Genomic DNA, 23882 nt, shown 5'->3' on the forward strand with positions numbered 1-23882 from the left:
TTTGACCCTTCACACCTCTGGTTCTTTCTACCGTCTTCATGGCTCAGCCAGCTTCTGGCTTTTCCTCTAAGCGTGTGACTGTGGGGAATACCATGAATGGGTGGCTGGGGACACCTGACCTTGGGAAGAGATTCTGGCACCTTTTCAGGGTGTGGGAGGCCCCAGCGGTCAGGGGTGTGTGGCTGGTGGCAGGCGCTCTGGCCCCCACCCTCTTTCTGCTGTGACGAGGCTAGGCTCAGTATGGGAGGTGTGGGCCTGTGGTTTTCTCTCCCTCCAGGGAGGGTACCCGTGGGCAGTGGAGATGGCGGGCAGAGGGTGGAGGTTGGATGTGGGTAGTTTGTTTTCCCTTTCTTTGGTGCCGGTTTCGATTCTCTGATGGTGTCTTCTCCGCTCCTGAGTGCAAGGGCCAGGGCCCAGGATCTCCTTGAGGCTCCAGAGGGATCTTCTGAGGCAGAGTCTGTGCTTTTTGCCTCGGTCTCCATCATGCCTGCCCTTGCCCATCCCTGTTCCCTGGCCAGCCTGGCCCACAGCCCATATCTGTGACCTTTACCCCCTCTCGCTGCTAAAGGCCCTCCCCAGGGAGCTGAGTAATGTTGCACCAAAGTTTGCAGGCTGAGCTGGGTTAGGCCAAGTGAGGTTCAGATGGGGTGGGAGGGCCTTCCAGCCTCTCCCTGGGGTGTGTATCTGGGGGGCAGGGGCGGAGGGGTTTGAAGTTTGTTTCAATTTCAGACTTCTCAGGGGCAGAGTTGAGGCACTAAAGTGGTTGTAGTTACCTCTCCTCTGGGGACAACAGTGGGCTCCAGAGGGTCCGGACTAGACTGAGTCAATCTGCTCCCAGCCCCAAAAGCTGGGTCAGGATGACTGGGGTGTGGAGTGAAGGACTCTGTGAGCCTCACCTCAGGGAGGCAGGCCCCTATATGGATGTGAATTAGCTAGAGGCTTTCTCAGAGGGTACACTTGTGTGTGTCTGTGGGCCTGGGTGCGTGTAGGGTGGCTGGGCTCCCAGGGAAGCGTGTACCGAGGCCAGCCTGGCTGTGTGAGAGTGAGGATGTACAGTTTGAGAAACGGGGGGGCTGTGGTTGTGTGTCTGCGGGGTGCTGTGTCCTGGGGCTGGGCATGCAAGGCCTGAACTGTGTTCTTTGTGTGGTAAAGCCCAGGTGTGGAGAGATGATTATCTCCAGGTTCCCTCTTCTCCTGTGCGTGCCCGCACACACACAGGCTGGGTGTGCGAGCGCGCTCTTGCCCACTCGTACACTTTCCATAGACCTGCATGTATGAGTTTCCGTGTGTGTGTGTGTGTGTGTGTGTGTGTGTGTATGAGAGGGTCTGTCGATGCTGGTGAAGCTCAGCCAACACCCCCCCCTTGCCTTGCCTGGATCTCCCAGCTTGAGTTCTGCTGCATGGGGCCCCATAGGGGTGTGGGGGGCCCAGGGGCGGCAGCTGGTCCGATGGGTGGGGCCCCTGCTCCTCTGACGTCATCCCTCTCAGCCTGGGAGGGAATCCGCAGGGGCTTGGGGAGGGAAGGGGGCACCTCATTCAGGAGTAAGGAGAGAGGCCTCATGGTTGTCATAATTAGCAACAGTAAAAACCGTGGTCATTAACAAAGTCCAGATTTCCCTCCTGGGGGAACTGCCCCCTCCCTCGCAAGTACCTGTCCCCACCTCCCCCTCCCTCAGCCCTGCACAGGCTGGCTGACTGGCCCACAAGTCCTGGCCTCGTCCATAGTGGCCTTGGCAGGAACCCCCCCCTTCCCATGCCTGGTCCTTGGCCAAATGCTGGCCATGTGTTTGTCCGCTGGACTCCAGGTCTGATAGCCTGGAGCCTGGAGCTTAGAACCTAGTATTGCCTGAGCTTGAGGGGAAGGGGTTGGAAAGGGAGGCAGTTCTTATTTTGGGTCTCTGTGGCCCTGTTTCTTTTCCCTTTCCTTCTTTCTTTCTCTCTTCTTTTTAACAGCTTTATTGAGATGTAATTCATATATCATAAAATTCATCCATCAAAGTGTACACTTGAATGGTTTTAGTATATGCACAGAGTTATGTAACTTATCTCCACAATCAATTTTAGAAAAATTTAATCACTCCAAAAAGAGCCCCCATACTCGTCAGCAGTGACTTCCCATTTCCTTCAAACCCATGCCCCAGCCCCTGGTAACCACAATCTACTTTCTGTCTTTGCAGATTGCCTATTCTGGACGTTTCATATAAATGGAATCATACACCATGTGATCTTTTAGAACTAGTGTAATGTTTTCAAGGTTTATCCACGTTGTAGTGTATATCAGGACTTTGTTCCTTTTTATGGCAGAGCAATATTCCATTGTATGGATGTACAATGGAATTTTATTCATTCACCAGTTGATGGACATTTAGGTCCACTTTTGGGCTAGTGTGAATAATGCTTGTATGAACAGGCACGTATAATTTTTTGTGTGGACTTTGGTTTTCACATCTTTTGGGTATATCCCTAGGAGTGAAATGCTGGGTCATTATATGATAACTCTGTGTTTAACCTTTTGAGGAACTGCCAGACTGTTTTCAAAAGCTGCTGCTCTAGTTTACATGCCTATCAGCACTGTATGAGGGCTCCATGTTTTCCACATCCTTGCCAACACTTGTTGTTGTCAGTCTTTTTGATTATAGCCATCTCAGTGGGTGTGAGGTGGTATCTCATTGTGGTTTGCATTGGCCATGTTTCTTTTTGTCTGTCTCTTTTGTCTTTCATATATATATGTTTTTTCATATCTACATACATGTATTCGTATGTATGGATGTACGCATGTGTCTGTTACCCTCCCACAGCCCAAATGAGTTTGAAGTATCCTCTTGTGGCTCTGCTTCTCTTTTTCTATCCTTCTCTTTGTCGTCCATCTTACTGTGTTGTGGAGTCTCTGGGTTCATCTCTCTGTCTCGCTCTACGCCATGGTGTTATCTGCGTATGTCCTCTGGTCCCAGCTGTTCAAACAGGGTGTGGACCTGTGTACACGCTGGTTGGGGGCATCTGGCCTTTCATCTCCAGCCCACATCCCACCCCCTCCAGGGATGTTGCTTCTGCAGACAGAGAATGTGGGTGAGCTCTGAGATTAGCCTCTCTCACCCCGCCATTGGCCGGGGGTAGCAAGCATCCACCCTGGGCAGTCCCTGCCCTCCTGACACACTGCCCACCGCCAGCCCAAAATGCTGTTAAATACTGGGGGTGATGCCCAGCAGTCTTCAGTTCCCATTTCCCTATTTTCATGTATGTAAACAGGCCTCCTCCCTGGGCCTGTGGGACAAACCCAACTGGGGTGCTGGGGCTTGGATTTGGGGGGGAAGTGGTGTAAGAGGGGCCCCCTGGCTTAGGAGTCATTTTTCTGAGAAGTGCCAATGCTTTAGGGAAGCGGCTTTTCCTCCCCCTCCTTACCCCCCTCCAGCACACACGTTCTCTGCATTTTGACCTCAGGTAACCTGCACTGGGGGAAGGAGAGCCTGCTCCCTGCCTTTGCTGCAGGGAACCTTTGGGGTGACACTGTGGACCCTTTCCCCTCAGGATTGTGGGTGAGCGGCCCTCTTCAGTTCTGGGCTCTGTCCCCGTCTCCCCAGTCTGGCTGTGCTGTCCTGCCACCCCCAGCAGTGTCTGGGCCCTGGTCCCAGGCTGTCTCTGCCAGCCAGGCGTGGTGCCAGCTGTCTGCTCAGCTGGGTGCCACGGGAAAATCTCTGGCCGCCCAGGTTGGGGAGCTCCACGGGGAATGCCTGTGTGCCCTCTCCTCAATGCCCACTCACCTGTTTTTCCTCTTTCTGCAGCATCACAAGATATGCCCCCCCCAGCTTCCTAGCAGGGGCCCATCTAGGAGAGACATTCTTTTGGACGTCCTGAAGGCCTGCTCTGAACCTTCCCAGGAAAGTACCAGCTCACAGAACTGCTTGACCAAAGGACCGGCTCTTGGGACGTCCCTCAACCCACCCGGACCCCAGCTAGAGTGGCGGCTCCAGGAGGCTGAGATTAGCCTACTAGCCTTGGACAGCAGCTCCAGGACGGAAGAGGGGGTGGGCTGACCACCTAAACCCCCTCTGGGCCCAGGCCCCATGCCCCGAGGAGGGGCAGCCTGAAGCCCACCACAGCCTCCTGCCAGACTGTCTGCTTGCCCTTCTGACTGTGGCTGCTTGGCATGGCCAGCAATAGCAGCTCCTGCCCAACACCTGGGGGAGGGCACCTCAATGGGTACCCAGTGCCCCCCTACGCCTTCTTCTTCCCCCCTATGCTGGGTGGACTCTCCCCACCAGGCGCTCTGACCACCCTCCAGCACCAGCTTCCAGTTAGCGGCTACAGCACGCCCTCCCCAGCCAGTAAGTGGGGTGGTGGGTGGCTCGGCGGGGTAGGGGGGGGGCTGTGGAGGGCAGCAGGCCTCGGTCTTGGCCTCCAGGTATATCTGTTGCACTGCAGTGGCAAGGTCTTATCAGGACATGCCATTCGTTTGGGGGGGGCCCAAGGATGCAAGTCTCGTAGGCTGATCACGTGGTCGTGGTGTTTGATGTTGGGGGCAGCAGCGGGAGAGATGAAACAATGCTATGCTGTGGTACCCCTGGAGCCCTCTCCTGTGCCCTGCCGTTGAGGGCCTTATAAATAGCTCAAGGACTGGACACAGAGGCTGGAGGCGGGTAAACAAACCTCTCGACATTTGGTGGAAATGCAGCTCTACTGAGAGCGGCACCCACCTACGCCTCACCCCATCCAGTGCCTCCGAGGGTAGGGGCTCGCAGGAGTGGAGGGTCATGCTGTTGGCACCCCCTCCCACTACCAGTTCCACCCTTTGGGGAGGGTATAACAGAGGGACCCGTGAGCAGTCTGCTGGGTAGGGTGAGTGTCCCAAAAGGGACGCTGGCTGGGCCTGGACTCTGGCAGTGGACACATGCATGGTCTTGGCAGAGCCTGTGTTTTCTCTCTGTTTCTGCCCTTTACCACGGGGGTTGCCTGTTAGCTGGGCGGGGGTCTCAGTACCCTTCCCTGGCTGGCCGAGCCAGGTAGTGGGAGGTGGCGGCGGCTATGGCCAGCTGGCAGAGTCTAGGCCTTGGGCCTGCCAGGCCGCTTACAGTAACTCTGGCCCCCAGGGCCCAGCTGGGCGCCAGGCCAGGGCTGGGGGGGAGGAGGGAGCCAGGGCCTGGCCTGGGGCTGGAGGGGGGCGGGCGGTGGAAACAGCAGAATAGGCCATGGACTGGTAGACTGGCCAGTCAGCTGCTGACCTGGGAAACGTGTCCCACCTCTCCTGGCGGGCAGGGACTGAACACCCTGCCCCGGGCACCCACTGCCTCTCCTACTGCCACTGGCAAGCTGCCTGGCACCACTGCCCTATGTGCCTGGCTGGGTTGGGTCAGTGCCCCCTTTTCAGTGTGGGGGTAGCACACTCTCCCCAGAGCCAGGGAGTCTCTTTGTCCCTGGGGCAGGCCCTGGCTAGGCGCCTCACTGCCCACACTGGCCGTCTGCCCACCGCCACCGCCGCTTCCTGGATGGCTTGCTCTGGCTCTGCCGTGGCCCCCTCCCTTCCAGCCCCAACCAGCCTCTGGGAGCAGGGACTCTGTGTCTGCGCTTCTTTAGGCCCCTGCCCTTTAATCTCTGGGACAAGGGGGCAATCAGATACTGCCTCAGTTTCCACTGACAACCCTTCTCACACCTCCGTCTTCTGTTTCCTCTCTCCTGTCCTCACAGAGGATGTGAGGCGGGTGGCTTAGTGGCCTTGGAGTCAGGAACCCGCTTCTGGCCTGGGACTCGGTGGGTGTGATCATGGTTCCGAGTGTCTGTGTGGGGTAGTTAATGCAGCTACAGGGACTGGGGTTCATTATTTTCAGGTTGGTGTGTGCATCCTGCCAGGGGTGGATTTTTAGGGAAGGAGAAGTTGATGGCCGTAACCATTGCCTGTGGACAACTTGTCCTTCCCCAGATGATGGGAACAGAGCCCCAGACACTGCTCACCTGGACTCAGGGCGAGAGGGGGCCTGGCTCCTGTCCTTGCCCTGTTCTGTGCCAGAAGAGCAAATGCTTTGCCCTCCTTTGGATGTTGCAAGCTTCCTCTTTCTTGGAGGTGGGTGGGGAGAGCTTCCGCGTCCCCCACTTCCCACCCTGGTAACCTTTTCCCCCAGGGTGGAGTGCCCACATTTCAGGCTAGTGGAGGCTTCTCTGGCTTTCCCCACCCAGGTTAGGCAATGCCCCTTCCTGTCCCCTCCCTCTGTGAACCTGTGGGTTTCCCTGCTCCTCTCCCCTTCCTAGTAAACAAATTGCTTCTTTTCCTACTCAGACCCGCAGCTTCTGAGTTTCTCCCTGACTTTCCCTTTTTCTGGGACCAGAGGCATCTCCCTCCTTCCTGTGCTGGGCTGGGGGACCTGGCTGTCAGCTCTGGGGAGCGAAGCATGACAGATCAAACTTCACATGCGTGGGAAATGGAGGCAGCCTTGCCTTCCCTGTTGTCTCTGCTCTGGGTTGGTGCCGAGGTCAGGCCGATCCTAGGAGAGGTGGACATTGGTGGCCCTGATTCCTGCAGGGAGCGATTACAGCCTCTGGTTCTCTGCCGACCTTTTGTGGGAAACCTCACTGATAAGGCTCCCGCCTCCCACTTCCCACCAACAAAGGTGTTGGGACAGTGCTCCCCGCCCCCATCCTTCTCCCAAGTCTGGATGAGGCTGGACCTTGAGTGTCTCAGACATACCCTTAAGAGACCCTGTGGAATACCAGAAATATTCTCCAGGTCCCTGTAGGGAGGGCGGGGTGGGACTATTTCTCCTGCTATAGTCTCTCTGGGAGCCAGAGTGGGAGGTCCCAGAAATGGTGTAGGACCCCCTCCTCCCCAAACCAGCCCCTGAGGCTGGGTCTCTGAGGATCAGTATTTATGTGGAGGGCTGGATTCTTTGTGTATTGTGGGGAGGGGCAGGGTGGTGTGTTTTAGGGGTGGGGAGTTAAGGTTGGGTGTGTGTTGGGAAGGGAGTTAATGGTTTCTGTGTATTGGGTGGGAGGGTCAGAGCGTTGAGTGTGTTTGGGGAGAATCAAATCCAAAGCTGGGGAAGGGGTATCAGCTTGTTTGTGTGCTAGGAGGGCTTTGTGTGCTGAGGAGGCAGTGATTTAGAGCATAGAGTGTTTAAGGGGGAGTGGTTTGTGGATTATGTTTGGGGAGGGGAGGGTCTCTAATTCTTATCATCTAGACTGGAGGGGAAACTAACCTGCCTTTTTTGTTGCTTGCCCCAGGAATTCCACGGTTGGGGGGGGCATGCTGTGGATTAGGCAGTCTAGTTTGAGTTCGAGCTTTGCCACTTAGACGTCTAATGACCTCTCTGAGCATGTTTCCTCCTCTGTAAAGTGGGGATATTACCAGAACCTCCCTCGGAGGGCTTAGACAAGTCAAGACCATTGATGTAATGCGCTCATTTTGGAACTGTGCTTGTGGTCACTGCTGTCTCATTGCCCTGGTTCTGCTGTTGTGACAGTGAAAAGGGACCCAGGCCCTTTCTAGGTGGGAGTTGGAGAAAACGGGATGCTAACATCTGTGGAGCACCTACTGTGTGTGGGACTTTTATCTCTCTTTTGCAAATCTGAATCCCTATAATCCTGGGAGAGGGACATTATCTCCATTTACACATGAAGAAACAGCACTGGTCAAGGTTGTGACTAGGTTCAGTGACTGGGAAAGCTGGGCTATCTTCCACCATCCAGATAGGCAGGGTATTGTGGGGGGCATTCCAGGATGTGGGGAGCCTTGGGAGGCCAATGTTGAAGCGCCTTCAGTCGTGGCTGAGGCCTCCCTCCTCCTACCCCAGTAGGGGGCATGGGAAGGCCCACAAGCCACGCCCCCTCTGCTGTTTTGGATCCTGAAGGTTGGTGGGAAAGAGCAATAATGGGCCTGGGTCAGATCACTGTCCTGTCCTGGAAGCTGCGGATAGGATCTGTTCACACCCATCCCCACCGACATCCACCGGAGTGTGCAGAGCTCAGCAGGCAACCTTCCCCCATGCCCACTGCAGGAACAGAGTATAAAAGCCACCATCTTATTTTGTTTCAATTTGTGGGGTGGGGCAGGGAAGTTGTAAACACTCAGTAGAGCTGGGATGGGAGTCCTCAAAAGACTGGCTCAGACTTTTCCTTTCTGTCCACATATTACCTGTGCGAGCCTAGAGACTGGAGAATGGCCCTAGGGTCTAGGGGACCTTGGGGAAACAGAGGAGGGGGTGTGCCCTTTCCCCTTTCCTCTCCTCTGCCACTCCCTCCCCTTTGCAGCCTATCCTCCCCTGTCACTCCTGCCCACTTTTTCCGTGGACAATAGGAAGGACAGCCCAGGGGGAGGGGTACTGCTAATAATGACCTTCCTAGAGTCCAAAACAGAGTCAGCCAAAAGACTGTCAGATGGGGTTTTGAATGAAAATGGGGCCCCTCACCTTTTATCTGGTACCATTGATAAAGGCAGGATCCCAGCATGGGTGGGGGGGGGGAGGGGACTCAGGGAAGGAAGCCTGTCCTCCTGTAGACTGGCCAGGACCTGAGACATTGTGTCCACCCCGTGCCACGGGCCATGTGCCCAGGGGGACGTGCCAGTGCAGGCCCTGTCTACCCTCAGGGCAGGGAGGCAACATCTATGGAAAGAGGAAGTGTTTCCCTCCTTCAAATCGCTTTGGGGCAGTGCCCACACCACCTTCTTCCTCCTCCTCCATGGAGTCTGGGCACAGCTAGTGGAGCTGGGCCTTCCAGGGTAGACTGGAGGCCCTAAGACCTGGCTAGAGCACTAATAGAGGCCCTCCCCACCCCATTTTGACTTCTGGGTTGCGAGGAACCTCAACCAGCCCACAGACCCCCATGGGCAGAAGTCTTAAAGGACAGCTCTTTATGTGAAGACTTGGGCAGGTCACCCAACCTCTCTATTCCTCCTCTTTCAAGTAAGACTAGTAAATCAGTGGTCCCAGGCTGGGTGAGTTGCTGTGAGGCCATCGTGCCCTGCTTGCTGGTGAGGGCCTGGGTGAGCACCAAGTACTCAGCAAGCGCAGTGATGGGGAGGGGCGAGGCGCAGTGGGGCCGGGCATTGTCTTAGGGGATGGCCACCCTGTACTGGGACCCGCCGTTTGTCTGGCTCCAGGTCTCTTGATCTCCTGTTTGTTATCCCCTCCAGATGGGGTTGGGGATAAGAAGGAGCCCTGCCTGGCACAAGTGGGGGCCAGTTCAGTTAAGCCCACACCTGCTGAGGGCCTGCTAACCACATAGTTCTGGAGGAGCTGTGGGGGAGCAGCAGAGGACAGAGCCCTGGCCTGCAGGCAGTTGCCATCGAGTTTCCTTGCCCCACAGCAGGCTGGCCAGAGCCTGCCTTTTTCTCTCTCCTCCCACTGCATCAGGCAGGGCACTGAATCCTACTCTAACCTGTTGCATGACTTAGCTGTTGTGCAGGCATCTCAGCCTTGACTCCGCCCCCTTCTCCAGCTCCGGAAATCCTATCCATCCCTCCAGGAACATCTTGAATACCGTCTCTTCTCAGAAACTTCACAGACGTTCCCTGTAACTCACTACACTCTCCCACTCTCCTTTGAATGCCTGTGGGTCCTTGTTTTGTCTCTTAAAACATTTGTCTCTACCATGAAGTACCTGCAGTGAGCTGTAATCATTTGGGAGATGTTTTCCCCATCCACATGTCTTGGATGGCAGAGACAGTCTCAGATCCCTTAGTACCTGTGTTCGCAGCTGTGAACACAGAGCCTAGTGCATAACTGGTACCCAGGAGCTGTCATTTGGGAGGAGAGATAAAAAGGGCTGTGGAAGTATCTGCCCTCTTCCCAAGCAATCTCATCCACGGCCAGCATTTGCCTTCAGACCTCAGACCCCAGCATTCCATCTGCAACCCAGACCTTACTTAAATGACACCTCACTTTGGAGCCCCACACCCACCTGTCCACCAGCCCAGTAGACTTCTCTACTTTTTAGTCTCAGGAACTTTGCTGTTGCACAAGCCACACTCTGAAGTCCTCTTTGTTATTTCCTTTCCCACCCCACCCCCATGTCTTCTGCCTTCAACATGTCTCAAGAATCTACCTTCCTCTGTCCATCATCACTGCGTTTCCTAGACTGCACTAGCATTGTCTGCTGCCTGGGCTGTTGCAGTAGCTTCTAATTGGTCTCTCTTACCCTCCTACAATCCATTCTTTAGACAGCTGATAGAAAGAGCTTATAATACTGTAAATCGGATTCTTCCCTCTCCTTTGCTTGGAATTTTCCTGTGGCTTTTCCGTACATTTAGGATAAAATCCAAAAGTCTTACCGAGGCCAACAAGCCCACCTGGTCTGGCCTTAGCCCACCTCTCCAGCCTGTTCTTGTGCCTCGTTTCCTCTTGAATTTTGTGCCTAATCCTCTGTCAGTTCCTTGAATGAACTTAACCAACTTCTGTAACCCCAGGACCTTTGCACAGGCTTGCTTCTTACTCTTTACCTAAGTAGGTCTCTGCTTTGAGGTCTTCCCTGACCCTTCAACCTGAAATTAGGTACCTACATTAATTGTTTTTCAAACCACACTATACTTGTGTCATAATACAATTATTTCAGTTTGCAATTGTATATATATATATATATATGTATAGATACACATACACATATATACATATATATGTATATATACACACAATATATATGAAGTTTGTGATTATTTGCTTAAGGCTATTGCCCCATAAGATCTGCAAGGGCAGGCTCACCAGGGTATCCTCATAGGAGGTACTCAGAAAATATTTTTTCTTGAATTGGCCTGGCATGGTAGGAATTTGGGCTTTGGCGACAGAAAGTTCTCTCTACCCTTTATTAGCAGTGTGATCTTAGACAACCCACTTAGCGTTGTTGCCACATCAATTAATTTGTAAGATAGGAATAAGGCCTGCTTTTCTTTTGGAGTTGCTAGGAAAATTAAATGACAATATATGTTAAGAACCTGGCTTCTAGAATATCATCCTTGGGAAGCATGTCAATTCCTATCTTTTTTTGGAGGGAGCTCTGCTGCAGGGTCAGAGCTATTTATGGGATACCATCTCCTCCAGGAGCGTCCCCTCCTTCACGGACCGGACCGACCCAACCTAGGCCTTTCTTCCAATGGAACAGGCATCCCAGGGGCTTCCAGGAGGAAGTGATCAGCTGAAAGGCACCAGCCCCTCCTTTGATTTCTCTAGGGCTGAGCTGTGTGTGTGGGGGTGCAATCCTAGTTCCGCGGCTGGGAGACACCCTGGGCGGGGCTTTGCTCGCCGGAAGCACGCCGAGCAAAGGAGAGCCCCCTCTGCGCGCTTCTGTGCTGAAGCACCCGCGCTGCCGCCTCGGGTTCCGGCGGACTGCAGGCGGCTGGAGTCACACATGATGTCACAGACAATGACACAAGCCGGGTGTCTCAATCCGACACAGCTCCGGAGCTGCACAATGTCACACTCGGCACGCTGCGTCCGCGGCGCTAACACTTGTCCAAACGCACGCCCTTCACCTCCCGCGTCTCGGGGGAAGCTGGCCGGGCTCAGCTGGGGAGGGGGCCGGCGGGCTAGCTCCACGGGTGGGCTGGCGAGCCAGTGATGTCACGGGCAACGGTGGGTGGGTCACCAGGAGGTGAGGCGCCTCCAGGCGAGTTCAGGGAGAGTTCAGCCGCATTGCATTAGGCAAATGAGGCCCGGGCTGGGTGGGGGTGTGTGTTAGGCGAGGACACCGGGACCACCCCCCCTCCTCGCACCGTCACCTCCCCCGCCGTGGCTTCGCTGGGTCGGGAACTGACCAAAGCACGGGGGAGACTGGGAGCCGGAACTGGGATGGGGGAGACGCCCGCCCCGTTTCCGTCCTCACCTCTGAGCGCAGCCCCCTCCTCTCCCCGTACCGGCCTCGGTCTGTACTAGGCGTACTCCTCCTCTTGTGCCTTTTCCCTTCCGTCCCCTCTTCTCTCCTCCCCCTCCCCAGCCTCTCCCTACTCGCTCATCAAATGCCGCCTCTCAGCCTCAGTCCCGGTGTTTCGCCCGCTGCAGCCAGGCCAACCGGGAAAGGGTTAAACCAGGGGCGGTGCCTGGACACGACTGGGCGGAGAAAAGGGGGTGGGACCGCAGGGGAGCGGGGCGCGGACTGGGGGTGGGGTGCAGCGGCGCGCACCACCGGAGCCCCGGCGGCTGGCCTGGTGGAGGCGGGGCCGCGCGGGGTCCCCACCCCCACCCGGAGTCCTCGCCCGGGAGAAGCCCGGGAGCCCCGGCGTGGAGAAGGAAGTGCTCGCTGACCGGCCCCCCCCCGTCCACCCCCGCCTGCCCCGCGTCCACGCTGATCCCGCCCCCGGCCGGCGCACTTGGGGAGCCGCGGGACTCTGCCTTGGACACCATGAGACTCGAGACGGGAGCCCCCTCGAGGTGAAGCCGCCGAGTTCCCAGGTCTCGGCCGGGCGTTCCCGCGGGGAGCCGAGGGACCCTCCTCCCAGCGCACGCAACTTCCCTGCTTCCACCTGGGACTGGTAGAGCGGCGGGCTGACTTAGGCACGGAACTTTGGGCAGTGGGCGGCCCCCTGCCCAGGTTGCCAGTCGGGGCGAGGGGACGTGCCCCTCGCCCCCAGCTGCACTCTCTGGATGGCGCCAGCGGCTGAGTGAGGGAGGCGGTGCGCAGGACTTCCCCGCCCGGACCTCTTGTCTTCGCGGGGAAGATGTACGAGAGTGTGGAAGTGGGGGGGCTCACCCCCACCCCCAACCCGTTCCTGGTGGTGGATTTTTATAACCAAAACCGGGCCTGTTTGCTCCCGGAGAAGGGGCTTCCAGCCCCGGGTCCCTATTCTACCCCGCTCCGGACTCCCCTTTGGAATGGCTCAAATCACTGTAGGTACCCGCCGCTCCTCTCCTATTGTAGGGATTGGGGGAGGGCGGTGGGGCTTCCGGGGATGCGGGCCTGGGGGGGCGGGTCTTGTCTCTACCCTTCACTTTCCCTTGTTTCTCTTGCTGAAACCTGGGTGTCCTAGCTGGGCAGTTGGACTCCCCGAGTAACCCTGGCGCTATTTCTGTTATATCAGGGCTGAGGAACTTTGGGGGTTCCTCCCTCCAGGAAACATTTGTTCATTTCTTCTTCCATTGGAGGTGAAATGAAGCTTCTTGCCCCACTTTGTGTCTTCTTGCTTGGAATCCAATAGCCTCAGGGCAGAATGGTCCTTTCCCCCACCCTGGAGGGTGGGAGAAAGGTCCTATTTGTGGGCTTGTCTGCCCCTAGGAGGAGGGGCCTCCTCCCCAGATCCTAGCCCTTGCGTCATTTGAGTGGGTGTCAAGGGAGCAATGGACGTCTTGGGTGTTGGCAGTGGGGTGTGGCAGGAAGGGGCAACTTCATCAGACACCTCAGCGTCCCTTCCATCTTGGGAAGGGGCACCTGTCCATCGGACTGTGGTCCTGGCCCCAGATACTTGGCTGGCATCTTTGAAGCACCAGTCCTGGGAATGGAGGGGAGAGCTGCTTTGCTGCAAGGAATCCTCCTCCCCCTACTCCTAACCTGGTTTGTTCGCTGGGGGATGAGTGTGTTTTTTGTGGTTCTGGGGTTACTGTGGAAATGGATACATTCCCTTCCCACCCAGCGATGTCCTTTTGTTACCCTGTGTGCACTTGGGATAAGGGCAGGTCCTGGGCTGCCCCTTCCCTAAGAGGGGCGCTGATGAGAACCCTGGAGTCCTGGCATCCTGCTCCCCTCTCCTCACTGTGCCCTGTCTGGATTCAGTCTCCGCTGGCAGAGAGGGGCTCTGTCCACTGCAGGAGCTGTGCGTGCTGGGGGTGTGCTTCTGGGTGTGTGGTTACCCAGCTGTGCCTGCCGTGGACCTGGCTGGGCAAGAGCTAGCTCTCTGCTGGGGGTGTTTTTGTTATGCTGCTGGGGTTTCTTCCTACCCTCCTCAGGCCTCATCTTTTCCCTGGAGCTTCTCCCACCCTCCCAGACCTGCTGCCTTCCTCCTGCCTGCTAGGGAGGAGGGGTGGAGTGGGTCTCTGGGGGCCTGGCAGATTGGAGAGGGTTTAAGGGCAACTCGCAGCCCCTTTGGTCACGGAGGAGAGACAGAGACACCGACCTCTGCCTCTCCCAGAGCCACCTTAATTCGAGCCTTTGCTTTTGTCCTGCCCCCTGACCTTTGCCTCCAGGGCTGATGGCTGAGAGGCTGCAGACTGGAAGGGACCGTGTGAGCGTGGGTTGACTTTGGCAAAAAAGGAGAGGTGTGAGGTATGACCCTTTTATCCTCCCAGAGCTGGAGGAAACGGGTGACCCCCAAGTGGGTAATTGGGGCAAGGCTGCTGGGATCACCTCCTCCACCGCCTGGACTGCCTTTTCTAGAGGACTGGGGGTGAAGCAGGGATGGGAGACCTTGGGCTCCAGCCCTGTCTCTTCCTTTGCCCTTGGGGACAGCTCAGCTCTTCAACTGAAAGGGAAGGAAGAGGAGTGTGGAGTCTGGCAGGTGGAGGATTTGGTGAGGCAGGTGACGGAAGTGGAAGTCTGTCCCCCACACCCTTTCTGGGGTGGGGCAGAGCGCCAGGCCTGGACCCCTCGTCCAGCATGCCATGTAGGTGTGTGTATATGTACATGGGGTGTCAGTGGGCTCAGTCCCCCAGGCTGTGGGAGGGGTGTTTGGAGGCCCTGGAAGGACTTGGAGACTGGAGGTGGCGACTAGACCCTGTCTAGAGTTCACAAGGTCAATACCACTGCCTTAGAAGGGCCACTTGGTATTTGTGGAGGTCCTCTGGTGACAGGGGTCCTCCGACCCCCTAGCAGGAGTTCTCTGCTCCAGTCTGCCTCCTCCACCAAAGGTGGGAAGAGACGGTAGGACAGCTGTAGGAGGAGACCTGCAGGGTCCCGGGGACATTGCCTCCTTCCCCAGAGCCCCCATTTGGGGGCACTAGAGGACAAGGGGTACACAGGATGTGGTTCCCCGTCTGTCCCCCACCAATCTCTGCTGCTCACGCCTCCGCCCGCTCCCAGACGTCCAAGAATGTGAAGCACGTGGCCCCCGTAGTGGGGGAAGGGGGATAGATGCTTATCGGCAGCTGCTGGGCCAGGGGCCTTCTTCCGCCCTGCGGCACCCGAGCCACCCCCACCCTCCCTCGGGAGGAGGAAGGGCCGTACTAAGGGCCCTGCGCCCCTTCCCAGCCCTCCCCAGGGGCTGCAAGGGGAGCTGCGGAGGAGCGGGCGCCAGCTGGATTGGGAGGGGAGCCGCTGGCCAGGGGCCCGGCTGATTTCCTGCCGATCTCCTCCAGGAAACCGGCCCCTTGTGCGAGCCTGCGAACGGCTCTGGGGCGTGGGGAATCCGGAGCGCTCTGTGCCTCCTGCGCGCCCGGAGGGGAACGGGGGAAGGGCACCCTGGCAGCGCGGACCGTTGGGAGGGGACCCTGGCTTTCTGGGCCGCTGCCAGCCCGGCGCTGAGCTCTGGAACTTTGAGCTGAGAAGGTGTGGCGCTTCTCCAGCTTAGTCCTTCTGCGGGAAGAGGAGAGATTTGTGGGCTGGGGCCTCTGGGGGAGGCGGTGAGCGGGGAGGGGCCAGGGCATGGCAGTCCTTCCCCCGACGATTGTGTGGGCAGAGTTAAAGCTGTGTCCTTAACTCTTACAGAGGCCTTGAGGGTCCCAGAGTGCCCCTCACCTTCCCAGGCTGCTGGCTGGCAGCCTGAAGAGGAGGGGACTTGGGCCAGGGCTCTAAGTTCAAAGGGCACACAGGGAAACAAACCTCAGCTCTGTTACCTGGGTGACAGGTGGGGATGTGCTGGAGGTGGGGTATAAACTGTGATACAACTTCAAAGGCACCCAGTGGCTGTCTGTAGGTGGACAGGAGGATTCACCCAGCCCAAACTGTGGCCCCCACCTCAGCTCATTCCCCCATCCTACGAAAAACATTTTTAAAAGCACGTTCTTTCAGTTCCATAAACACCCTCTGGACTTTGCCTGAGTTCCCAATTTCTACAGGTCTTTGCCCTGATAGTCTTGTCTCGGGCTTTAGCACTATCAGCCCATCATCCTGGATCCTGTGGGTCTTCCCATGCCCTCCACCCCACTCTGTACCCCAAAGCGCCCCCTCTCCTTTCTCCACCTCCAGTCTGGTCCATTTTAGAGGTGGGCCTTGGGGAGGCCGGCCCAGGGCAAAGGGCTGATGGGGGGTGAGGGGGTACATCAGTACCTCCATCCTCTGCTTGTTGGAATGCTGACTGGGATTCTAGGCCATGCCCCCCACACACCTCCGTGTCCTTGACACCCCCCCACCAATCTGGATTGTCTATTGTTACTCCTTTAACGTCTTGGAAAAAGTTAGCACAACAAAGGGCTCCTTTGTAGCTCACCCCTCTGCCTCCTGGCCTCACCCAGGCCCCCCAACCCTGCCCCCCCAGCAGCTGTTCTCAGGCCTCTCGCCTGTCTGATTTGCTTGTCTGCCCCCCCCCCCAGAGAGTGAGGTGGGGGGGAAACCAGGCCACGGACGTTGGGTGTTGGGGTAAGGAGAAGAGGGCTGGGGGGGTGGGGTCAGTGAACAGTCTGTGGACTGGGGGGGGGGGGGTAGACATCCACTGTTCTTTGCGGTGGGCCAGGCTCTGGACAGGCAAGGGGATGTGGGGCCATCGCAGTGCTGGTCAGCCAGGCTGACCAGGGAAGTGGTGCCCAGGCACTACTGAGAGCCAGGAAAGCCCTGCCAAGGTTGTTGGCCTAGTTCCCTGTCAGCAACCGCCTGGCAGTCCCTGGCGTGTCTGCAGGTAAGCTGGGAGGGTGGTAGCATGCAGCCAGCCCTATGTCCAGGTGCTGCTTTTCTCTGTGCCTGGACTTTGGAGCCATGAGACTCATGGCCATAGGTGCTTGGGCCAGCGAACCTCGTGTGTTGGAGTTTGGGGTGACAATAGGTAGGATTCTGGGGTGTGGGAAGTGGTAGGTATCTACCTACCTGGGAGGCATCCTGGACCCTCCTTGGCTTTGGACAAGTGGACTTAGCAAGGGCCTCAGGAAGGTGTTGGGTGGCTCCTTGGGAATGTACGATTGCCTTGGTCACAGGTCTCCATCTAGCACAGATCACCCCCAGCAGCGCAGGCTTTGGGCATAGACGCCTCCACCCAGCCCAGCCCTGCTCTGCCTGGGGTGATGGGCATGGGGCCAGGCACTGGGGAGGGTTTGGCGAGTGGGGGCTGCCCTGCTGGCTGGGTCATCCCTCCTCGCTGCCCTCTTGGAGCTGAATAACAGGAGGGGAGGGGGATAGTAACCCGGACATAGTATTGAGGCCAGACAGACCGACCATTGATGGGAACAGACCCCCTTTGTCATGCTGCTCCCCCCAGACTGGGTACCCAGAGCAAGGGGCTTCCGGGGCCCATAAGGACTCTTCTCCCTGTCTGGGGGGGGGTCCCCCTGCTTATCAGGGAGTCCCCGCCTGCTTTGCTCAACATTTGTAACTCTTCTTTGCACACCCTGCTTTGAGTCCCAGGCCAGGGGATTGTTTGGGTGTAGGAGGGGCTGTGGCTGCAGGCAGAGAGGGAAGGGGGAACGGAAGCTGAGGGGGTGGGGGAGTGGCCGGCTTTGAATATCCTGTTGACCCCAGTTTCCTCTGCCCCCAGCTTGTGTCCTCTTCTTCCCTCCCTCCTCAGAGGCCTTAACTCCTTCCTCACTCGGGGTAGGAGGTGGGGTGGGGCCTGGCTGCCCAGGGGCTCGGGCTTTAGAACCGGGCTGACTCCCACCCCTGCCTACCAGGTATATCCATGTCCACATACAAATCTGATGGTTTACCATCTGACCTTCCTGATCTTTGAAGGTGGTCCTGGGGGAGTAGATAGGAGTGATGGGGTGTTGATGGCTTCATTGGCAGCCTCATTCTGCAAGCCTGGCTGAGGAGTCCCAGCTTTCCTGAGACTGTCCCTGGCCCCGAGTTTGAATCCTGGCAGCTGTGGTGAGGCTGGGAGAGGCTCCTGGAAGAGATCACGTGGCAGGGCGGGCCTGGTGTTAAGGATGGTGACCTGGGTCTCTAACCACCCCTCCCTCCCTCTTCTCTCCAGCCATTGAGACCCAGAGCAGCAGTTCCGAAGAGATAGTGCCCAGCCCTCCCTCACCGCCTCCCCTCCCCCGCATCTACAAGCCTTGCTTTGTCTGTCAAGACAAATCCTCAGGCTACCACTATGGGGTCAGCGCCTGTGAGGGCTGCAAGGTGAGTTGGGTCCTTGGGAAGGACAGTCCTGATTAGATATGTGGGATGTCCCCACTGCCGTGTCCTGGGAGCATGCTGTTGGGGGTGGGGGGTATCCCTGAAGCTGCTGTGCTTGTTCCTGTGCAGAAGATGGCAGCAGCCTTGAAGGAGAGAACCTGCCTGCCATAGGAGCAGGGGTCCCTCAAACCAGAGGTCCTCTCCTGCCTAAGCTCCTTTCCCTGTCTTCTTCTTCCAGCTGGCAGGGCATAGGCTTACTCTGCCACCGCTGCCCAGGTTACCATGGTGAGCTGGCTCCTGACTGGCTCTTGGCTTGGGACCCAGGAGGCCTGCCCCCAATGGCCCTGCCTGAACCTCGCCATGGCAGCCTGGCGGGAGGCAGGCAGGAGCAGGCGCCTTGCCTTGGCCTCGCCTTCAGGTGTCCAGTCTGTGGGCTCCCCAGTGTCTGGCGGGATTTCCCTGTGCCCATGTTAGACTTCAGGGTACAGAGGTGGTTGCTACCTTCCCAGGTGGGCATGGCCTGTCTGTCTCCTCTCCTAAAGCCTGAGCCTCTGGACTGGTTTCTTCCCCAGAGATTGGGGCTTCCTGGCTGCCCCTCAGCCTGGAGGAGCTGTCCCCAGGTGTGGGGCAAAGATCAAGGGCAAAGCAGAAACCTCAGACTGTGTGTCTGCCTGTCCTGTCTGGTTGTTCCTGGTCTGTCTTTGATCTGTCTGTCTGTCTGGTTAGCCCTGGTGTGGAGCCTCTGACCCATCTGGGTCCACCTGTGATCAGTCTGTGCCTATCTCCCTGGTTGGAGAACATGTGTCTCGTTGCTTGTTCCTGAAAGTGTGTGCGTCTCCATCCCTTTGGCCAGTCTGTGTGTCCTTCCACGGCCTCTTCCTGCTTGCCTTCTGCGCCCAGGACTGTGGGCTGCAGAACTGTGCCTCCCTCCAGTCTAGCGCCATCTCCCTCTTTTCCTGACTCACTGGCAGCCCTGATGTCCTTTTTCCCAAGGAGAGAAGAAGCAGTGTCTGTGGGTATGGGTTGGGGGAAGCCCCCCGCCTACCTGCAGTGTAGAGGCAGGTATTGGGGTTCTAGGGGAATCCTTGTAGGTGGGCCATTCTCCCATCTTACCTGGCTTGCTCAGGTAGGTGATGGCCACAGGCTTGGGGGCAGCAGTGGCCTGGCCCTCTGTCCCACTGGCCGGGGCCACAGGCTGGTGTGGTGCTCACTGTGGGTGTGGCTGCCCTGACCCTCTCCCCTCCACACCCAGGGCTTCTTCCGCCGCAGCATTCAGAAGAACATGGTGTACACGTGTCACCGGGACAAGAACTGCATCATCAACAAGGTGACCCGCAACCGCTGCCAGTACTGCCGGCTGCAGAAGTGCTTCGAAGTGGGCATGTCCAAGGAGTGTGAGTGCCAGGGGCCACTGGCCGGCCACACACTAGGCAGGGCCTGAAGTGCTCCCACAGGCCAGGGGAGCAGGGGTGTGTGGATCTGTGTATATGGACGTGACCTTGCACAGCTGGTACGGTGTGCAGGCTCGTGGTTAAGGACGGTTTGTGGATAGCTGCAAGGATCTGTCCGTCTGTCTGCATTGAACTGGCTGTGTGTCCATATGCAGACAGCCATTCCAGTTTGCACGTGGCCGGCTGTGCGTGCTTGCACACGTGTGCGTGCGTGTCTGCTCTGGGCTAGCTTGCTTCCAGACCCTTTTTGGCTTTGGGACAGGGCTCAGAGGTATCCCAGAGTCCCTGTGGATTTTGCATCTTACGGGAGGGCCTGCACTGAGGGGTGCTGGTTGGCGTGTGTGTGTGTGTGTGTGTGTGTGTGTGTGTGTGTGTGTGTTGGGGGGAGGGTGCGGCTGGCACAGGGATCTGAAAGCCATTGTCTAGTGAAGCCTGGGCCCTGGAGTTGGAAGAGAGAATTGGGATTTCTCAGATCCCAGAGGGATGGGGGTTTCCAGTTTGGGCTCAGCTGAAGCCTGATGGAAGGAGGAAGGGAGGGCTGGACAGGGAGACCCTCTTGTGTTGAATCATGGGTGTTGCCGTGGTGACCGGTGATTGATGATGTCAGAGATAAATGACGCTGACAGACGCCTCCTTGTCTGCGTGGCCGTTGCCATGGAGCCTGAGCCTTGGGGGATGGGGTGGGGGAGGGGGCTGCAGGACCCCCTAGCCCTTTGTAGGGAGGGCAATGGAAGAGGGAAATGGGGAGGGCATCTGGGGGACCAAGGAGCTCCAGATAGGAGTAGAGGGGACCTGCATCACCCTGCCACCTTTGCCACAGGAGGCAGGGGCTGCCTTGTCAGGAGCCTAAGAAGTGGTGGCTCCATGCTGCAGAGTGGGTGACAACTTGGGACCTTTAGGGCCCAGCATCTCCTCCTCCCTTTGCTTCTTCCACCTTCAGCTCCCAGAGCTTTTCAGTGCAGAAGGACCAGGGTGGGGACCCCCTCTCCCTCCCACCGCCATCTCCCCTTTCCCTCCCTCCTCTCTCCGGCTGCTCTGTGCCCCTGAGCTGAGCAGCTGCCATTTCAATAGAATTAAAGCTTCCGAATGATAAACGTCTTGTCACAGCTGCAATTTTCTCTTCCCAAATTATCCCCCCACTCTCCCTCTCCCTCTCCCTCCTCTCCCTTGCACTTTATTGAATTTGCAGAATCGACATGAGTGATCTCCAAATTATGCTAGCTCCCCCCCCACCCTCTGCCCCCTCCCCAGGTCCCAACCCCCACCCTCTCTTCCTCCAGCGTCAGCAGCCGCCACCACTGGCCCTGTGAGTGATTGTGTGTCTGGGATAATCGGCTGGTAACGACCCCATCGCTTCTTTAAAGCCGAGTGGTGTGTGCTGCTCAGCCCCTGGTGATTTGTCAGCTCCCCCAGCTAATGGGTCGAGAGATTCTCCCTCCTGGCCCCCCACTCTCAGGCTGGGGAGCACTACTCCTTGCCTGCCTGCCCAAGGAGAGGAGCTGCTTCCTTGAGGCAGTCCCAGGGACCCCCGGGGAAACTGCTGCCAGGAGGCCTGGGGGCCATTAGGAGGCAGGAGCAGGTCCTTCCTGGAAAGAGGGAGTCAGGGGCGGGAGGCTGAGCACAGAGGTGGGACACTCCTGCACACTGGCTTTCCCTGTGTACGCAGTGTGGGCTGGAGGAGGTGCGTGGGAGTACAGGGAACAGTGGGTTGGTGCTGTGGTCCCAGGGCCCTGTGGCAGGACTTGGCACGTGAGTCAGGTGGGCATAGAGGAATGGCTCAATCGATGTTGTCTGTGCACTTGTATGTGTTTGTGTGCGTGTGTGTCTGCGTGTGCATGCGCGCGCTGGGTGACCACCTGTGCAGCAGCTCTGGAGGGAGAAGCTCAGGCTGGGGATGGACCGCTAACCGCACTTGCCCTCTAACCACTGGCCTTGCCCTCCACAGCTGTGAGGAACGACCGGAACAAGAAGAAGAAGGAGGTGCCCAAGCCTGAGTGCTCAGAGAGCTACACACTGACCCCGGAGGTGGGGGAGCTCATCGAGAAGGTGCGCAAAGCGCACCAGGAGACCTTCCCTGCCCTCTGCCAGCTAGGCAAATACACTACGGTACGGTACGGCTTCCCTTGACCTGGCGAGGTGGGGTGCATGCAGTGCACGCAGGCCCAGGATGAGGGCACCCCACTCCTCCTGCCAGGCTGGCTCCTCCTCACCCCTGCCTGGGGCCTGCCCGGCCTCCCCTCCCCCTCCTCTCCCTTCTGCTGCTGCCTCCTGTCAAGGAAGTGAAGGCCGGTATAGGGCAGGCCTGGGGGGCTGGTGGAGCCAGACCGAGGGGGAGTGCCGTGAGGAGAAGGCCCTGACTCTCCCCCGCTCTCCCAGAACAACAGCTCAGAACAGCGCGTCTCTCTGGACATCGACCTCTGGGACAAGTTCAGTGAACTCTCCACCAAGTGCATCATTAAGACTGTGGAGTTTGCCAAGCAGCTGCCTGGCTTCACCACCCTCACCATCGCCGACCAGATCACCCTTCTCAAGGCTGCCTGCCTGGACATCCTGGTGAGCGTCTGCGCCCTGCCCACCTGGCTGTTGCCCCATGTCCTTGGAGGATGTCCTGCCACTCAAATAACCACCTTCTTAAACATCCATCTGGAACGGACTTGTCTGAGTGCCCGCCCACCCAGTTATCCACGCTTCCTGTCCCCCACATGTCCACTTGTCCACTTCACCACTCAGCACCTGAGTGTACATTGGTTTACCCCCTCACCCACATGCACAGCCATCTACCCTCACCCCATCTTTCCATTAGGCCTTCCATCCAACCGCCCATCTTCCCATCTGTTCAGTCTGTAATACAGGTTCAGCTGGGACCCTGTGTGGCCAGGCCTTGAGCTGGGTGTCAGTAACAGAGGTGGACACACAACCATCCATCCTCTCTTGAAAACCTGTGTTTGGAGGCAATAGATATATCAACAGAGGTTGCAAATTGTGATAAGTGCTAAAGATGGGGGAGGGCTGTCCTCTCCTCCATGCAGAAGAGAGAGCCACAGCTGCTGCGCCCCAGGGAAGATGTCCAGAGGAGGTGGCACATAGGGGTTTTTTGAAGGGGCATGGGAGAGGGCGTCCCGAACTTAGGACAGGATGTGAAAGTCTGCTGGTATGAGTCCAGCTGGATTCAGGGGACCTGAGGGCATTTGGTGGGGCCAGAGGGTGGGCTGGGCTGGAGGCAGGATTGCGGGCAGTGGGGACTGCCAAAGCCGCCCGACAAAGGGCACTCTCGGCCACCTCCAGGGTGGCGAATCTGGGCTGTAACTTCCGGGTAGGGGTGGGGTAGGCAGCCTCCCATCCACATGCCCAGTTGCAAGAGGCAGGATCACAGTTGAAGCTGACCCACATTGATTAAGCTTCTGTTGTGTACCCTGTCCTGGGAACTGTAGTCCTCGCCTGGGAATACTAGTTGCGAGAGAAATCTAAGCCCTGCATGGAGGCAGGGTCACCTAGATCGCCACAGTCCGGTCGCCGCTTCGGTGTGCAGCTCTTTACACTTCAATTAACTTAATTCGGTCCCTCAGTTGCACCAACACATTTTCAGTGTCTGGTGGCCACACTGGCGGGTGGCTGCTGCATTGAATGGTGCAGACTTAGAATGTTGTCATTACTGTAGGGGGTTCTGGCGGGCCAGCACTGGCCTGGCTGCCCGCCAGGTGGTCCTGTGGGCTAGAGGCTGGTGCTGGCCATGCTGGGGGAGGGGCCGAGCCCCTGAACTCTCACCTCCCCTGCACCCAGATCCTGCGGATCTGTACGAGGTACACGCCCGAGCAGGACACCATGACCTTCTCGGACGGGCTGACCTTGAACCGGACGCAGATGCACAACGCCGGCTTCGGCCCCCTCACGGACCTCGTCTTCGCCTTCGCCAACCAGCTGCTGCCCCTGGAGATGGACGACGCTGAGACCGGTCTCCTCAGTGCCATCTGCCTCATCTGTGGAGGTGGGCAGGGGCCTGCGTCCAGTGGCCAGACTCAGGGTGGTGGTGCCCAGGGATCGTCAGGTCAGAAGGGGACAGTGGCCCTGGTCAGGCCCCTTCCCAGAAGGGAAACCAAGTCCCAGAGGGGCAGGGTCTGGTCTGAGCCGCACAGCAAGGGGATGGTGGCGGAGACCTGCGCTCTGGTTCCCCATTTCTGGGCAGTGCTCCTTCCTTCTAGGACACTTCAGAATAAGGACTTGAGGGTCAGACCACTCAGGTGCAAATCCTGGCCAGCGGTGACCTTGAGCAGGTTACTGAACTTCTCTGAACCCGCGTATCTGTATAATGGGGCACAGTGTGTCCAGAGTAAG

General features: G+C 57.8%; 1 protein-coding gene across 3 annotated transcripts in view; it reads left to right on the top strand.

Moving 5' to 3' along the window:
- The window catches only part of RARA (retinoic acid receptor alpha), a 43279-nt gene that overhangs the window by 16619 nt on the left and 2778 nt on the right, over nucleotides 1-23882 (top strand). For 2 of the 3 annotated variants that reach the window (XM_081027263.1, XM_081027262.1), the window contains exons 2-7: nucleotides 3780-4322; nucleotides 17954-18102; nucleotides 19352-19493; nucleotides 21496-21656; nucleotides 21927-22103; nucleotides 23331-23535. In XM_081027263.1, the coding sequence (XP_080883389.1) occupies nucleotides 4145-4322; nucleotides 17954-18102; nucleotides 19352-19493; nucleotides 21496-21656; nucleotides 21927-22103; nucleotides 23331-23535 (1012 nt within the window). In that variant the 5' untranslated portion in view covers nucleotides 3780-4144. Of the gene's footprint in view, nucleotides 1-3779; nucleotides 4323-12169; nucleotides 12798-17953; nucleotides 18103-19351; nucleotides 19494-21495; nucleotides 21657-21926; nucleotides 22104-23330; nucleotides 23536-23882 lie in introns of those variants that run through there. The other variant, XM_081027264.1, reaches the window with a different exon arrangement.

The sequence above is a fragment of the Rhinolophus hipposideros genome (assembly GCF_964194185.1).
Source record: "Rhinolophus hipposideros genome assembly, chromosome: 20".
Classification (NCBI taxonomy): Eukaryota; Metazoa; Chordata; class Mammalia; order Chiroptera; family Rhinolophidae; genus Rhinolophus; species Rhinolophus hipposideros.